The following is an 18268-nucleotide window of genomic DNA, read 5'->3' as shown; positions in this document are numbered from 1 at the left end:
AAGAAACAAAGTGATTAGATAATGAATGTCTGGGATGTTTAGGGCCAAATACAATGTTGTCTGTTTTGTCTGAGTTTAAGAGTAGTAAATTGCAGGTCATCCAAGCCTTTATGATTTCAAGGCACGCTTGGAGTTTAACCAGCTGCTGTGTTTCCTCTGGTTTCATGGATAAATATAGCTGGGTGTCATCTGCATTGGGAGTTTATGCCGTGTTTTCTAATAATATTGCCGAAGGGAAACATGTATAATGTGAAGAGTATTGGTCCTACACTGTTAAACTTTTCATCACAAATTTACAGTAATTTACTGGTAGCAGCTTCGCCAGCAAACTACTGTATTTTTTACAGTATCTCCCTGTATTTTAGAATTACAGTATATGACTGGAAATAAATCTACAGTTCACTGTTGTAAATTTACAATATGATACTGATGATATTTTTTCAGTAAATTACTGTAGCCTATATTTACAGTATTTGAACTGTATTTGAATCCACGGTATGTATCCTGTATTTAATGATAATTATAGAATGTTACTGTAATACTACTACTACTACTACAACTACTACTAATAATAATAATAATAATAATGATAAAGACATGACAGTAGGACAATATTCATTATGTTCCTTTTCAAATATTTATCAAAATGAAAACAATGCAACACAAGTAAAACTAACTGTGCTGACTGATTCACTGATGTTGGCTTCTTTTGGACCATCTTGCCGCTCTTCTTGCCTTATACCTTCTCACGGCTTGCTTTTGTGCCCCTTTCAGGACTGATGTCAATGCAGCTTCTGAAAAACAATATAGAAAGACAAAAATATTTTTCTTTCAGGTGATATTGGTCTATGAATGTGACATATCAAATAAGAGCATGTTCAGTACAATGTAGTGATGCAGAACGTTGAACCACGTTAAAAAGGAGTATCGGCCTTAACAATATTACTAGAGGCAGTAGTTATGTTTGTAGTTGCTGTTCTTGTGTCAGAGGCACCATCGGCTATCACTACAGGTTATTGGACAATGGTGTTTTGTGAAGAAAAGTTAATCAAGTCAAGCTATGTGGTACAATGTATGTGAAAAAGAAGCTACCTCTGAATTAATTCCAGCATGCACGCTGCTTCATGTTGGTACCGACGGTTGAAGTTGTTGTAGGAGGAGAAGACTACAGCAAGCTCAAGCACAAAGGACGTTCCTCCTCTGCTTAACATCCAGCGTTGGTTTGTCTGTGTCATTGGACCTAAGAAAAAGATTACAAGTTAGAAACAGTTAACAGAAATCACAAAATAATGGAATCAATCTCTTCTGATGTTTGACCAGGACAATACAACAGTTGTACTATAAGATAGGATATAACAGTCAGAACTGTAAATAAAACACGAAGGACTAAGTTGGACTTACTACCTTTCTAAATTAGTAGTTAAAATATCTACCAGCAAAAGCATCAGTGTTTGTTGTTGTTAATGTAAACCGATACACAATGCTGAAATTTGCAAATTTTAGCTAGAACACTGCAAATAGAAACTTTTCATGGCTCTTTTCATCCATGTGGAAACAAGCACAAAAAGCACTATAGGTTAAACTCGCTACGTTACTACGTTATCTTCCAGCAAAAGCAACAGTCTTGTTTTAATGTTGATATAAATCAAGACAAAATGCTGACATGTTCTAATTTTAGCTAGCTTGCAAAAACAAAACTTTTCAACAGCTTTGTTCTAACACTGTTCTAAATGGCAGAAAATTCAACTGGAGAAATCCTCAAATCCCAGACTGTCCTCCTCGAAAAAACGACCACATGAGTCGTGTGTACAACCGCGAATTACGACCTCATGTTACGTCTCAAAGTTAAGCGACCCCTAACGGTCGAGTAAATATCGACACTCCGGTCACAGTTGTCGTTTTGCATGCACCCAAATTACGACTCACTGTTATGTTTGAGGGTGAGTAGCTCTAGAGCTGTTAATACGTCACTTAATTAAGTTTTAATATTTTTTCATGCGAGAAACCGTGTAGATCCCGAATATGTGATCAGTTTATTCAAATAACGCCTGTTTGGAAGTCTGCTCGGACGTTTTCGGAGAAGTGAAGCGCCACCTGTGGAACCAGCCGAGCAGTAGCAGCGGGTCATCTCAGAGGCCTCCTGAGGTGATGGCCGGTCAACCTCCGTCGTCATCCCGGGGTAGAAAACGAGCCGATTAGTGTGAAAATACTACCCACACCCTCAAAGTGAATGCTACTAATGCCGTGTTACTCAATGCATTCGTTAAACCTGGTACATTTTGAACTGTATTATTAAAAGAAGGCTTATGAGATCGGCAGAAACCGTAGTGACGTAGTTGGACTCATTCGATTCCTGTCTAGAGCTGTCCGCCGTGGATTGGCTGTGTTCGGTTTCTGCCGCTCAACCAAGCTACAGCAAAGCTTCATAATATTTTCAAATAAACGACTCAAATGCAGTGTTGTGTGTCATTTCTTAACTGAAAGCAACTATAATCACTGCCATTACAAGTTCGGCTGTAGTAAATATTTCATGTGTTAAGCAGATAAACCAATCCTAACCCTATCTACTGTTCTATAAAGCCGGAGAACCAAACTGCATTGCTTTTTGGCGTAAATCTATATTGGGCGGTTCTAAACACATCTTAAATAAACTATCTTTACTTTTTCTTAACATATATCAACTTAAAGTAATGTCATCACTAGTTCGGCAATACTAGATATTCAATGTAATCAGTATATATATCTTTTTTACAACCCTATTTTAACATACGTGTTTGTAAACCGAAAAACTACAAATATCACGTGACTTGGTATCAAGCAACATGTCGCAGCTCAAGGGATTTGTAGTTTCTACAATGATTAGTGATTTCCTAGAATAGGAGGTTATAAATAATAAAATGAATACATAGCCGGGGGTTTAAGGGTGTGGGAAACACATTTCTGTGACCAGAATTTAAGTATATAATTGTAAAGTGGGTGAAAAGATATGTTTACCATTTTGAACAGCACCCCCACTTTCTGTCAATATTCACTAGGTATAGTCACACAGCTGAGTTCATAAGCTTTCTAGAACACTTTGTCCCATGTCTATAGCCCCTTTTGATGCAGAATTAGAGCCCTTCAGAACTTCTCAGAAGTCAGGGTTCAAAGGTCAATAGTTCAAAGAAGGAGCCATTTACAATCTCCTAACTGACATATGTTATTCCCCAGGTTGAGACCTTTCCAATGATATCTTTATTATAGTCCTACAACAAAGTATGGATTTTCACATTTCATGGACACAGCTGTGCACAGGCTTAGATTCAGAGAGCCTTTTGAGGGCTCAGCCCATGAAATAAGGATTTTAAAAAAAATAAAAATAAATAACAATGAGAGAAACCATGTAAGGTAATCATATCTGACAGATTTACAACTGAATTAGTAATTTATATTGTATCTGCTCATTTGTTTTTGCCAGTTTTTGCCAAATTAATTCCACCAGACATCTTGAACCCATGTGAAAACTAACATCACAACAGCTATTTGTCAAGGGACTTTGAGTAAATCAGTTACACATACCGTTGTTATGATGTCCAATAGGTACTTTCTGACATCTGTGTGTTTCAATGAAAAAACAGCATCTCAACAAAACACTAATGAGGATATGCGACAGAGGCATTCCTTGATTTCAGAATATTGTAACTTCTATCCTCATCTATAGTGTAACCACAGATTCATGGCTTATGCCTTTAACAATAAATGTTAATCAAAACTAAATCAATTCTGAGTAATTAACAAGCAATATAAGCACAAAAATTCAGCTGATGGGTAAGAGTGTACTTCTCGATGACATGGGCTCATCTTTTATGCTGGCTAAGCTACTGTAATGGGTGTGATTGGATGAAGTTGTCTGTTAACCCCTCACCCTTTTTTAGTGAAAACAAACCTATTCAGGCTGCTAATTTAAAAACTGTAAACGATCATGAAACTGAATTGAATGGAAATGAACACAGACAGAGACAGGTGGCAGGTATTTTATTTTAAAACATTACCAGACATTAACATTTATCATTCATGTAGCCTGCCTCCTCAAAGATCAAGCAAAACGGATCATAAAGCATTTATATCAAAGAATATAATAACTGATTTTCACTCTTGTCATCAATTAAATACCAGTCTGAATCAAACATTAAAAATTAATTATTAAAAAAGAAACATGTCTATACTTGAACATTTTTGATTACCACAGTATGGCATAATCCCCTGTCAGTCTCCATAACTGCCATACAACACAACAACAATAACAAACAATACAACACAGCAAAAATAACAAACAATACAACACAGCAACAACAACAAAATCAATATGACACAGTAACAGTCTATTTCAGGATGTTAGCTTTGAATGTTGTCTTTTGGCTCCCAGGAGTTTTTCCACTATGTCCCACTGCAAGACAGATAGATAGACAGCATTAAGTATTACTGTTAAATTGTTTGGAAATTATTGGACAAATGTACAATTTCCAATGACACATTGATTCCTCAGTTATGCAGGCATTTTGTAATCAGAATACCTGGTAAAATGATCCACATTCTGTATATGTATGCAACAGCCTATATTTGAAGATAACGCGATAAATTAGTGTAGCCAAGTTAGATAAAAAAGTGCATTATGTAACACAGTATGCATGTAGTACACAACGTACATACTATGTAGTCAGGCACGTACAAGATACAAACATGTCATGTTCTTAATTTGCAGTATAACATTACTCATAATGCTTCTAACATCAGAAATATAATGTACTGCAGAAACTTATGTCAGAATTTGGTTTCCCAACACAAATCATAGTAGTTGTTCCTTAGTGAAATTGAGGGTCTAAGGACAGAGGATGTCACATACTGTATAGATTGTAAACCCCCTGGGACAAACTGAATTGATTTGATTTCGGGCTATATAAATAAAATTAGATTTGACTTTAAGTCCTTTTGATGCTGGATGACAACAGCAAAACTGTCTAATCAAGGAGCTACCTGTCTGTTTAACTTCATGTTTACCCCTTATTTTCCAGTGAATATCTTACTATTATATGCATGTTATGTTCCTTTGTAGAAATCATGGCCAATCAAACAATGATGCAGGCTATAGGTTAAGAGAAGGCTAGAATGAGACTGTTCTCACTGAAACAGTTTGACAGGTATTCATATAGTGAAAATAAAATTACTGATGACACACTTTTAAATGATCCAGTGATCACTCTGACCTGTCAAGAGGGCCTCAGGTTCTCAGGGACCATGCCTGATTTCAGACATAGAGCAGTTATAAATTAATATATTACTTAACTATTTCAATACACGCTTTCGCTTCAGAACAATAGATACTGTGATTGGTAAATTAAGTATGTAAAGTATGATAATAGCATTTAAAGTCGGCTTACAGACACCAATGGACACCTGTCTTATCTGTCTGTCCTTTTCCATTCCAGGCTTTCACCTGTGCATGTCCTGACGTCTTCTGGAAGTCATATTTACATAGCTTGTAAGAACTTGTTCTGCTGGTGACTGGATTATATATATATAGCTTCTACATTGGCATATCAGTCAAAATATGAGGACCAGATGAGAGCCATTCAACCTTTTATTCTCTTGCCAGAGTTGATCGTTGTACAGATGATTCATTTGCTAAGAATAAATGACAATGATATGAAATTACCAAAGGTACAGGAATAAATCTATTAGAATGTAAATTATTTCAATGCATGAAGAACCAACATGAACTCACTCAGATAATGCATCCAAAGTTAACAATCAACTGGAAGGATACAGCTCCATAGCCAGGCAGCATGCTCTGGCAGACAAAGGAAAGGAAGGGCCGAGCAGAGCCTGGCTGAGGTTACTTAACACCTCAGGTGAAGTCTGTTTGGTTGATGAGTATAAGTTCCGCCCACCTGGGCCTGTGCAAGTGAGAGTATTTTCTACAGCCGCCCCTCAAATATGGCGACATATTTGATAATTACGCTAAATTTTACCAGACTCTGTGGGCTCAGGATCCACTATTGAAGGGAGGGTTATTAGCCTTGCAACAGGTCTGATGTATGATTTCCCACTGATGTTTACCTCCACTTTCCGAATACGCCCGTCATCACTGGGAAAAAGGCGGGTTACCTTCCCAATAGGCCAGAATCCTCTAGGCAGCTGTGGGTCCATCACCATTACTACGTCTGACACCGTTAGGTTGATTTTGTCCCTTTGCCACTTCTGGCGGGTTTGAAGGCTGGGTAAATAGTCTTTAATAAAGCGTTTCCAAAAGTGGTCCGCTAGGATTTGGCTGTGTCTCCACCTTCTTCTGCCGATGAGGTCTAAGTCACCATACACTGCCTGGGGAAGGGAGGCATCCCGCCGCCCCATAAGAAGCAAATTTGGGGTCACGGGGTCAGGATCAGCCAGGTCTGATGACACGTACCCCAGTGGTTTTGAGTTGAGGATACCTTCGATTTCTATCAAAACTGTGTTGAGTACCTCCTCCGTAACAGTTTGTGCTCCCAGTGTCACTCGTAAGGCTGTTTTGATAGATCTTACCTCCCTCTCCCACGTTCCTCCAAAATGGGGAGCATTTGGAGGGTTAAACTTGAACTGGATTTTCCTTTTACCCAACTCCTCCTTTAATTCTGGGTTCAAGGCCTCAAAAGCATTGCTGAGTTCCTTTGCTCCCCCTTTAAAGTTTGTCCCACAGTCTGACAAGAGTTCAAAGGGTTGACCTCGGCGTGCTGTGAAACGTCGTAAGGCCATAAGAAAGCTGTCGGTGTCCAGGCCTGTTAGAATTTCTACATGGAGGCAGTGGGTTGTAAGGCATTTGAACAGGAGGCCCCATCTTTTCTCTGTTTTTCGCCCCACCTTTATGACCAATGGACCAAAACAGTCCATACCTGTGGACCAGAACGGAGGCTGGGTTAAACGGACTCGGGAAGGGGGCAGGTCTGCCATTTTCGGGATAATGGGTTTAGCTCTCCATTTCCTGCAGTCTGTACAGGTCCATTGATGTCGCTTAATGGCTTGTCGGCCTCTGAGAATCCAGTAGGAACGTCTGATCTCTCCAAAAACCCTCTCAGGACCAGGATGGAGAAGGCGGATGTCGTAGTCCTTTATTATTAGGCTGGTTATTGGATGGTTGGGGTCTAGGACAATGGGGTACATTGCTCCTGGTTCAAGTTCAGCTGCTAATCGTAGTCTACCTCCTACTCTAATTAGATTTAGATTGTGGTCGAACTGCGGAGAAAGGGAAGAGAGGCGACTATTTGTGGGGAGTTCTCTACTAGACTTAAGGGCTTGGACATCGTCTGGGAAGCTGTCTGATTGAGCTTTTGAGAGAAGAAGTGTCTCCACCTCAGCTCGGGTGAAAGATGGGGTTCCAGTGGGGTTGTATTTGGCAGTATCGTGAAGGCTTTGATGGGTTGCCTCAACAAGATCTTGCCAGGTAGCAAAGTGACTGGGGTCAGGTAGATCTGAGTTCTGATTAAGCTGAGTGAGGCCACAAAACAAAGGTTTCATTAGATCTGGGATTGGATCCTGAATGTGTGGTGGCCGAACGGGCCATTGATCGGAAGGCATAGCAAGGAATGCTGGGCCTCTGTTCCATCTACACGGTTCTGTCAACTCCATCAAGGTTTTGCCTCTAGTAATATCATCAGCAGGGTTTCTGCATGTATCGACATAACGCCACTGATCAGGGGAGGTTAGATCTAGAATTTCTGTGATGCGGTTTGCAACGAACACTTTATATCTACATGACTCAGACTGTAGCCAGGTCAAGACTACAGTGGAATCTGACCAAAGCACTGTTTGGTCGACAGGGATGGTTAACTCACTCTTAAACAACTGAGCCAGTTGAGCTCCTGTCAGTGCAGCTGACAGCTCAAGGCGCGGGATGGTAAGCTGTTTTTTGGGAGCTACCCTTGATCTAGCCATGATAAATGAAACATGAGTGCCTCCCTGCTCATCCTCCACCCTCAGATAAGCTACAGAGCCATAGGCTCTTTCAGAGGCATCACAAAAAATATGTAGTTGTCTTTGCCTTACCGGATAAGGTACACTAAATTCATACCATCTTGGGTACTGGATTTTGGCTAGGTCAGGGAGCTCCTTTTCCCACTCCATCCATGCTTGTTGAAGTTCGCCATAAGGTATGGGGTCATCCCATTCTCTTTTTTTCATCCAGAATTGTTGGAGGAGAACTTTAGCTCTAGTGGTGTAGGGTATTATATATCCAAGGGGATCATACTGAGTGGCAAGTACTTTGTATATGTTCCTCATGGTTAACTCATTATACACTACTGGCCTATGCTTGTAACCGAGAGTGTCAGATGCAAAGTGCCAGCTTAACCCCAAAGTGCCCTCTGTTGGTTCGATTTTGTCATGGCTCAGCCAGTGTTCTGTGCTGTCAGACTTGGCCTCGGGGGGTAACTGGTGTACAACAGACCGAATGTTGCTGGCCCACTGCCTGATGTCGAAGCCTCCAGTGCTCAACACATTTCTTAACTCAATCACCAGTTTCTCTGCCTCGTGAGGGCAAGAAAGGGAATGCAGACAGTTGTCGACGTAAAAGGACTGGAGTACTATGGCTGTAACATTGGGGTTGTGCTCTTGATATTCCTGTGCATGTTTTTGAACTGCATAGATGGCACAGCAGGGGCTGCAGGTGGTGCCAAACGGAAGTACTTGCCACTCGTAAACATCAGGAGGGTCTTCTTTTTTAAGGTCACGCCACAGGAATCTTAACAGTGGTCTGTCTTCTGGGAGGAGTCTGATTTGGTGGAACATTGATTTAATATCTCCACTGATTGCCACTCTGTGCTGTCGGAAGCGAAGCAGCACACCTAGCAGTGATGGACCTAGTATTGGTCCTGGGAGAAGTTGGTTATTCAAAACTTGGCCTTGGTAGGAGAATGAGCAATTAAAAACTATACGGGGTTTTCCATTGTGCTCTACTATGTGGTGAGGGATATACCAAGACTCTAGTGATTTGGATATTTGATCAGAAGTTAGTTTGGATACATAACCTTCCTGCACTAACTTGTCAATCTCTTTACTGTAGATTTGGGCCAGTTCTGGGTTTTTTACTAAGTGGCGTTCAGTATGGCGCAGGAGGGGCATAACAGACTCCTTGGATGCTTGTAGGGTGGGAGCATTATGGGTACGAAGTAGTGGCGTTGCATAGCGTTTGATGCCATCCATCTTGACCTTGACTGTTTTGGCCTCCAGCAGTTTCATAGCCTCTTGATCTTGTTTTGATCTTGTGATTAGTTTCTCATTTTTAAAGGGGAGTACATCTACCTGCCATAATTTCTCCACATGACGAATGAGATCTGCATAAGGGGTAACAGATGAGGTGGTGAAGAGGGCTTGGGTGGCATCTGATTGTTCATGCAGGAAGGTCGGTCCCTGCAGTGTCCAACCTAGCTGGGTGTGGACAGCTGCTGGTGTCCCTGGTGGACCGGAGCAGACTCTCTTGGTTGGAGTTATCAGATGAGAGTTATCTGCTCCTATCAGGAGAAGAGGCTGGACTTTCGAGAAAGAGTGAAGGGGAAGGCCCTGTAGGTGGCGGTAGCGCTTTTGGAGCTTCTCTACTGGATAACTCTGGTCTACCAGTGACAGCTTATCAGATGTGAATGCGTCTTTAATGTTAAATGTTTTTTGTGGATTCAATGCCGGGGATATCTGGAAACTGACTGAGGCACCGTCTAAACCTTCTGTTCTTTGTCTAATGGTACGCACAACGAGGCGTTCCATGGGCCCTTCAAGTCCTAGCTGTTTACAGGCTGCTGGGAGGAGCATTGTACGCTGGGAGCCGTCATCCAGGATGGCATAGGTGTCTAAGGTGCGGCGTTTATGCCGTAGGATTACTTTGACCACTTTCAAAAGGACTTTAGGGGAGCCAGACTGAGGATTTAGGTACAGGACTTTCGAGTCTGTCTCCATTTGGTTCACTCGATGGAGAATGCCCAGATGTTTCCTATTGCAAAGGGGACATGGCTTTTTTAGATTACAGTTCATTGCCATATGTGGGCCGGCACACCTCCAACATCTCCTTTCCTTCTTAATCCAGGTGATTATGTCCTCCGTCCTCTGATCCTTCAGTCCTTTACATCTTATTATTGAATGATTAGTTGAGTTGCAGTATTGGCATGTTCGTGTTCTAGTTCCCAGCTTTTCTGTAGGAGACGGGAAATGGGGGTTGGAGTTGGTGCCATGTAATATGGTAGCAGCTGTAGGAGCAGACTTTAGCATAGGCCTCCTCATTTGCATAGGGTTTTCTGTGGTTAGATGTCTGACTTGGGCAGCTACGGACTGACACTCTGCTTCACTCTGGAGCCACGTAGCAAAATCTACTAGGGTGTAGGAAACTCCTGGTCGGGCTGAACGGATATAGCGTATAAAGTTAGCAACTGAATCAGACGGCAGCTTACTGAGGAGATGTTGCACATGTGAGGAACATGCTAGCTCTGCTGCTCCCTCATTCTGCCCCATAGCCTGTAACATCCCCACTAGAGACTGGACTCTGACTGCAAAATTATGGAATGCTTTAGCGTCACCAGGTTGGACTTTTGGAAGATGTATTATCGTGGTTATTTCTTTGAGTGCTAAATGGTGGGGTTGCCCATACTGCTGATCTAAAGCGGCTAAAGACTTGGTATAAGGCTGTGGGTCATGGGCGTAGGCTAATGCAATATGCCGTGCTGAGGGTAGCTTGAGATGGTCTAGCAAAACATGATACTTATAAATTTCTGTCTCCCATGGGGGTAAGAGATTTCTAAGGGCCATCTTAAGCATTGTGTATTCATGAGGATCTTCTTTATCAAAACTGGGAAAAGTGGGTCCCTCGACACGTGACCTGTACCCCGGTGCATACAGTTGTGGGCTATGTACTGGGGCCGGGGGCCATAATGAGTGGGGAAGATTACTGTAATATTGATATGCTTGGTTGGGGTACTGGGGCTGCATATCAGGGGTTGGCCTTCCTGAAGGAGCAAAAGGCACCTGAGGAGGGTGGGTTACTAAGGAGTCTTGAGGTGCTGGAAGCAGCTGCTGGGTATTAGGTGCCAGAGCCCACGGAATAGGGGGAAACACTGGGGGCCACTGATGATATGGTGGCACTGGGGGCCACTGATGAAGAGGTGCTTGATGTGGGGGAGGCCCTGGGGTTACCAGCACTGGATGAGGCACTTGGTGGGGGGGAGGCGCTGGGGGCACCAGAGATGGAGGGGGCACTTGGGGGGGCGGAGGTGCTGGGGGCACCAGCGATGGAGGAGGCACTGGGTGGAGGGAAGGTGCTGGGGGCACCAGCGATGGAGGGGGCACTAGGTGGGAGGGAGGTGCTGGGGGCACCAGCGATAGAGGGGGCACTAGGTGGGAGGGAGGTGCTGGGGGCACCAGTGATGGAGGATGGACTGGGTGGAAGGAAGGTGCTGGGGGCACCAATGATGAGGAGGCACTGGGAGTGCAGACTCAGAGCTTGCTCTTGCGGGGGGGTCAGGCATGTAATCATCATGTTGGTGTGCTGGTAATAGACATGCACTATGAGCACGGGTTTGAGTGTGCTTACTTGTTGGCGAGTTTGGCTCATAAGCTTCTTGGTCTATCTCAGATTCACCCTCACCATAGCTTGAGGGAGAAGACCTGCATGAGTCTTGCTGTCTCTCTAATGCATCCTGCCTGCTGAGAAGTTGCATGACCATATCTCTTATCTGCTTAACTTGGTCATGTATGGGGACTGGGGTAGACTGACCTTCATTCTTAGGTTCAGCAACATGAGGAAGTGCATGACTTGATGGGGGAGGAAGAGAAGCTTGATAATCATAATCTTGGAGATATGAAGGTGCGGTCCTCTGTCGCTCTCCCCTCCCGAGTCTTTCCCCACCATGCTGCTCTCTCTGATCCATGTCCAATGCCTAAGCTATCCGGCTCGAAGGACCATGTAAGAACTTGTTCTGCTGGTGACTGGATTATATATATATAGCTTCTACATTGGCATATCAGTCAAAATATGAGGACCAGATGAGAGCCATTCAACCTTTTATTCTCTTGCCAGAGTTGATCGTTGTACAGATGATTCATTTGCTAAGAATAAATGACAATGATATGAAATTACCAAAGGTACAGGAATAAATCTATTAGAATGTAAATTATTTCAATGCATGAAGAACCAACATGAACTCACTCAGATAATGCATCCAAAGTTAACAATCAACTGGAAGGATACAGCTCCATAGCCAGGCAGCATGCTCTGGCAGACAAAGGAAAGGAAGGGCCGAGCAGAGCCTGGCTGAGGTTACTTAACACCTCAGGTGAAGTCTGTTTGGTTGATGAGTATAAGTTCCGCCCACCTGGGCCTGTGCAAGTGAGAGTATTTTCTACATAGCTGTTATAATGATAGCTAGCTAACGTTTGGCAAGCGTTGTTTTAATGCAACGTTAGCTCTTATAACGGTAATTTTATCCCCCGTAGTAATTCTAGATAGTGTACTAGACAGCGAAACAACATTAAAACGAGCTGACATGTTATATTGTTCTCAAATGTCAATTAAACACATGCTGTACTTACCTTAATTCGTCCAACTATGACACCGATGTAGTGGATTAATCCCCGCAATCCGCAATACTCTCCTGTTACCGGTAGGAGCGCTATTTTATGAAACGCTCCCATGGGTCGTATTCAAGAGCATGTACACACGACTGGTGAATTAATGTTAACTTACTCAGTGGAGGACATCAGATGGCTCCGGACATCTGTGACAAAAGGCTAAGCACGTTGTCCTGTGACTGCCTTTGTGGTGACAGAGACTGGCTGGCACCAAAGTTAAAATCAACAAAAATAAAATGCAAGCAGCAAAAACAAACTTTTGCCATTTAATAAAAATGTCTTGCTATGTCGGTAGATGTTCAAATTTTAGTTCCCGCACTTTCCTTTCACCTTCCCATGATGCTCAGCTGTTTACAGTAAAGTTTACAGTATAATCCTGTAAAAAATGTCATTCTCTTAATGTGCTGTAATTTGCTGTAATCACTTTTTTTCTCCCAGATTGCATTGCAGTTTACAGTATGATACTGTATGACAGTAATACAGTAAAATACTGTTAAGATTTCACTGTAAATTTACATCAAAGGTTTACAGTGTAGCACAGAACCTTGAGAAACTCCATAACTTACTTTTGTATAAGTAGAAAAGTTGACATGCAACATCAACATCAAGTTCACTTGGGAGGACATCAGTGGAGATAGTTTAGCCTTCCTGGACTGTCTGGTGCACATGGAAGAAGACCAAAGCCTCAACATTGGAGTGTATAGGAAATCAACTCAGACTGATCAGCATTTATTATTTGATTCACACCACCCCCTGAAACACAAACCACTGGTCATCAGAACTCTTCAGCACCGAGAAGACTGTACCCACAAGAATGGATAGCAAGGAGAAGGAGCAGAAACGCATCAAACAAACACTCAACATATGTAGATATCCCAACTGGGCCTTTGTCAAAGGCTCAAAAAGATATCCCAAAAAGGACAGAGAGAAGGAATACAACAAAAACAGGTCTACCCGAAAGACAAAACACCCAGGGAGAAACAGAGTAATGTGGGTTTACGCTGTTCAGTGCAGTGAGGAGTATACAGATTTGTGCACTGGGGAAACCAAACAGCCCATCCACAAACACATGCACCAACGCAGGAGAGCCAGCTCATCAGGAAATGATTCAGTGGTCCACCTACACCTGAGGGACAAATGACACTCCTTTGAAGATAACAGTGTCCAAATCTTAGAGTAAAGGATGTCAGACTGGAAAAAACTTCTCTAAACAGAGGAGGTGGAGTGAGATTGAATCTGCCATCTATTTACAATGCAGTTTTAACTTCTGTCCCCATGAAGTTTCAACCCCTTTCACACCTGGACTGGAGCCTCTGACAGACAAGGGTCATTAGAGCATGATTCATAGGGAAAGAGGACAGGGACAAACAGCCCTCCCCCCTAACGACAGGTAAGTACCTAACCGTTTATGTAAATTAGCTGCACCAGTTTCTGATTGTTTACACAAACAAGCAAGTTTCAGCAGAAGTTTCCTACTTAAACCTCAAAAAATAAAGATAAATTTATCTGGTTTAATATGGAGGTGTTCATTAATGGAAAACCTCCTTGAGCAATTTAGTTGGGATGGGATCTCAAAGACAAGTTGATGGTTTAGATGCTGTAATTCTTTTGTGATGGTTGTAGGAAGGAGATTTATTGTTGCAATACCACTACTGACCACCAGGACAAACAAGCAACATGTCGTATCTGGGTCTTTTAAATACAGCCAGGAATTTGGGATAATTTGTCTGCGATTCTTTCTCTCTTCTTGTAGAGGTGTCTCTCCAGTAGAATCCGACATCCACCTACTGGAGGTAGCGAGGAAGCTGGACATGTATGGCATTAGGCCTCATCCCGCCCATGATGGAGAGGGAATGAGGATCAACCTGGCTGTCACACATTCTGGAGTACTGGTCTTTCAGGTATGGATTTACTGGTTTAACACATACATGCACACTAGACATTCTCACGTGAACTGTAATTATCCTTCCATAAATCTCGGAAAAGTCACCAGTTGCAGAAGCTGGATTGTAAATATGCAATATATCTCAACAAATATTGAAAGGATTGGTTTAAATGTGGATTTGAAAGTATCCAAGAGATGAATACGAAGGTTCGAGTTTGGTGATCCCATGATTTGTTTATATGGTGCCACCAATAGTTCTAAATGTCCACATACATACATCTAAAACCATTGACCAAATTCATGTAGGAAAACTTATGATACATGAAATACTAAGAATAAGCTAAAACACAATTAAACACCTGCATGTTATATCGTAATAGACTGTTGCTATGCACTGAAGGACATAATTATTAATTTATTGTTCTATTTTCCAGGGAAACACTAAAATCAACACATTTAGCTGGGCGAAGATTCGTAAGATAAGCTTCAAGCGCAAGCATTTTCTCATCAAACTACACGATAAAGTTGGGGTGAGAACCTGACCCAGTTTAAAGGACCACACAGTATTTGACAGTAATCTTGAAATCAACTCTGTGCCAAAACAATATGGCCACTTACAGAATAACACTGATTGTTTGTAACAAGAGCACAAGTGAAGGTTTGGCATATATTAGATGGAATGTGCACGGTTGTTTCTTGACCCAGCAACAGGGTGTTGTGCGATATGCTACACCAAGTCTTGTACACAGGAGCTCAGTTAAAGGCTCAAAGCGCCAGGGGGCAAATTCAGGCATCTCATTGAATCCATACCTTAGATAAATTAAGCTGTGTTCTTGATATTCAAAGAACAGGACATCAATAAGAGATGATCGTGTTTTGGTTCATGAGGTTTATTATGTATTATTTAAAATGTCTTCTGATGTCTGTCCAGCCATCATGTAAGGACACACTAGAGTTCGCTATGGCCAGTCGTGATGTGTGTAAATCATTCTGGAAGACGTGTGTGGAATACCACGCTTTCTTCAGGCTGGCTGAGGAGCCAAAGGCTATACACAAAACGCTGATGTCCTGTAAAGGCTCCAGATTTAGATACAGGTAAAACACATGCTGCATTTGGACAATTTTGTTGTCTCTAGTTGTTTTCATCTTTTGAGGGGTAAGGTTTTTGATATATGTAAAGTTAAGCTTTAAAACGATTACAGAGTTTACACCTTTACCCTGTGGTCTTCTGATCACTAACCTCGTGACTCTTTCTCATTGAATTCCAATGTTTCCCATGTTGTACTGTATTATATCTACATACATACATGATGATTATGGCTACTGACTGTTGTTCATTTCTCATGTGACAGTGGGCGTACCCAGAAACAACTCCTAGAGTGCATGGAATCAGGGGAGAGGAAGCATTCACACTTTGAGAGGTCAAAACAAATTACACATTCAGTTATTTTAGATGACACAGTGAACAAAAACAGATACTGAATAATATTTCTCTCAAAACGGAAGACGTTTCCATTGAAAATGAAAAAAAATATATAAAGCCATGATGAGTATAAACGTAGTATTGACCAATACCATGCTAAATGTCTAATTTTTTCAAGAATTACTATCCAGTTTTACAGAATTTTTTATTTTACAGCAATCTAAAGTACAATGGAGTTCAACACTTTATTTAGCAACCTTGTATGAATAAGTCAAATATGATATTTGATCAAATTATCATTCATCAAAGAAATGTTGAAAATATAAAGACACAAGGTCATGACACTTAGGACAGAACATTTTGTCTTTTTTTTTATTATAGACTGTCTGCATCATCTGTTCTTTTATTCCTCTGTCTGTATATCCAGGACTTATTGTCAGTCGGACTATGACCCCAGGCAGTGTCGATCTTCTCCTGATCTCCTCGGTGACGTTTCTAAACAAGTAATGAAAACTACAACTCAGAATTCAGAACCATTGCTGCAAATACAGTGTATATTCAAAAGACGTGGATTAGTCTATTGACTGAAAATGAATCAGCAACTTCTTTGCTAATCTTTTGGTTAGCTTTCAAAAAAGAAAAACTGAATATTTTTGGATTTCAAAACATTTTACAATTTTTGCATTTTTCACTGGGAAGAGTAACTGGCATCTTAATTATGATTAACTTCTAAATTAGGATAACTGTGTGTGTCTTACCTCCTCAGCAGTATGAACACTCCCACATGTTCCCTCAGTCAAGTCGTGCTCTGGGGGTCCACAGTCAGGACGAGTTGAACCCACATCACCGAGGGGCGAACGACATAGAAGTCAGTGACAGAGGTACTAAACGCAGCCAATCATCTGTTGAGATCAACCATAGGTCCTGCCCCCTCTCTCAAGTCACTCCCTTTTCTCCATTACCAAACCAATCAACCACCTCACCAAAGTTAAGATCTGCTTCAACCTCTTTGATGGATGACATGAGGTGGGGGCGGATTGGGGTGCAGCGGCAAGCCCAAAGGTTAGCTGGGGTGTACGGAAACCGGTCACGACGTCGCCCCAACCCCAAGCTGCATCCAGATGCTGCACAGCAATTGGTTCTTCTCTACCCAAACAGCCCTGCCTACCAGTATCGCCCTGTCCTTCCATCATTCCCATTAGCTGGTTCGTCCCCACTCAATCGACACCTATACTTGACGGACTACGTTGCAGTTTCCTCACTAGAGCGTTTTCCACATCCAAGAAGGCCAGATTATGTGACCACGGATGGCATATCCCGACCGAGCCACTCACTGAGTCACGATTCACATTCTCTTTCACCAATCAGACGCAACCTTCGCCTCTCGGGTTCAGGTGGCCTAGGATCGGGTAGGGTCTACCAGCCAGGAAGCAATGGGGCAAGGTTCCTGGGCATTGGACATACAGAGCCGGGGCATTACAGTGATGACTCCAACTTCCTCCCAGGGCTGCCTCGCCGTGTGGCCAGCCAACCAGATGTCAAGTTCCACCTCTCAAGGAGTTTGAACCCTGACTTTAACCCTGCCTCTGAGTTTCGTCCCCTTGGTTACTACCCCCATTTGACACGTCCCTCTAGACCCACCTACCTCCCACTAAACTCCTCCCCTCTACCAGAACGCCCCACTTCACTATGCATGATCGGCAGCACCACTGGAAGCTACAGTGACTCAGACCCGGAGGTTTTCTTTCCATATTATTGCCCGCCCCCCCAGCTGGGTAAGGTGGTACGATCCACTGGACTGGCCAGGATGAGATTTTCTTCTGGGAGCCTCCAATTTGATGAAGAAGAAGAAGGGGAGGAGGAAGAGGAGGAGGAAGCACTGAAGAAAACAACAAAAAAGGAGTTAAAGAGTGAAGAGAAGAAAGAGATGAGCGAAAGAGGGGATAAGAAAGGAGTTGTGAAGATTACTGAAGTCACACTGTAGATGAAGGTGATAACATTGCAAGGGTTCATGATGTGACCACAGTCGGAACTGGCAGGATAAAATAAATAAATACATCCACCTGAGTCGAATCAGAATGTGATGTTGGAGAGGTGTAATATTGTGAGGTGTACTGGTGGATAAAATGTATATATTTTGATTTGTTTTAACCTCATTCTGAAAAGTAGTTGCTCTATAGTAGCCACATTATAGCTGTAAGCGTACACTATTTAAAATGATACCCATGTTATCCTCAAAGCTGACTGTCCAAAATCAAACAAGCCCTACAAACCATACAAAGTGGTGGATTGTTGTTTGACACCAAGGGCTGGAAGTGATGTCTCTTTCCTTACTGATAACTTTC

At 42.3% G+C, this 18268-nt stretch overlaps 1 protein-coding gene across 1 annotated transcript in view; it reads left to right on the top strand.

The window, feature by feature from the left end:
* LOC311488282 (FERM domain-containing protein 7) overlaps nucleotides 1-17907 on the top strand; it is a gene marked incomplete at its 3' end in the record, with an annotated part of 74555 nt that extends 56648 nt beyond the window's left edge. Inside the window, exons 7-12 of the mRNA XM_084544898.1 lie at nucleotides 14369-14516; nucleotides 14935-15030; nucleotides 15432-15595; nucleotides 15853-15921; nucleotides 16351-16426; nucleotides 16690-17907. Of these exons, the coding sequence (XP_084401024.1) occupies nucleotides 14369-14516; nucleotides 14935-15030; nucleotides 15432-15595; nucleotides 15853-15921; nucleotides 16351-16426; nucleotides 16690-17907 (1771 nt within the window). The remainder of the gene's footprint in view (nucleotides 1-14368; nucleotides 14517-14934; nucleotides 15031-15431; nucleotides 15596-15852; nucleotides 15922-16350; nucleotides 16427-16689) is intronic.
* Nucleotides 17908-18268: the final 361 nt, after the last annotated feature.

This window comes from Chelon labrosus (assembly GCF_963514085.1).
Source record: "Chelon labrosus genome assembly, chromosome: 1".
Lineage (NCBI taxonomy): Eukaryota > Metazoa > Chordata > Actinopteri > Mugiliformes > Mugilidae > Chelon > Chelon labrosus.
The sequence above is the reverse complement of the archived record's forward strand: the minus strand, read 5'-3'. Positions and strand labels throughout refer to the sequence as shown.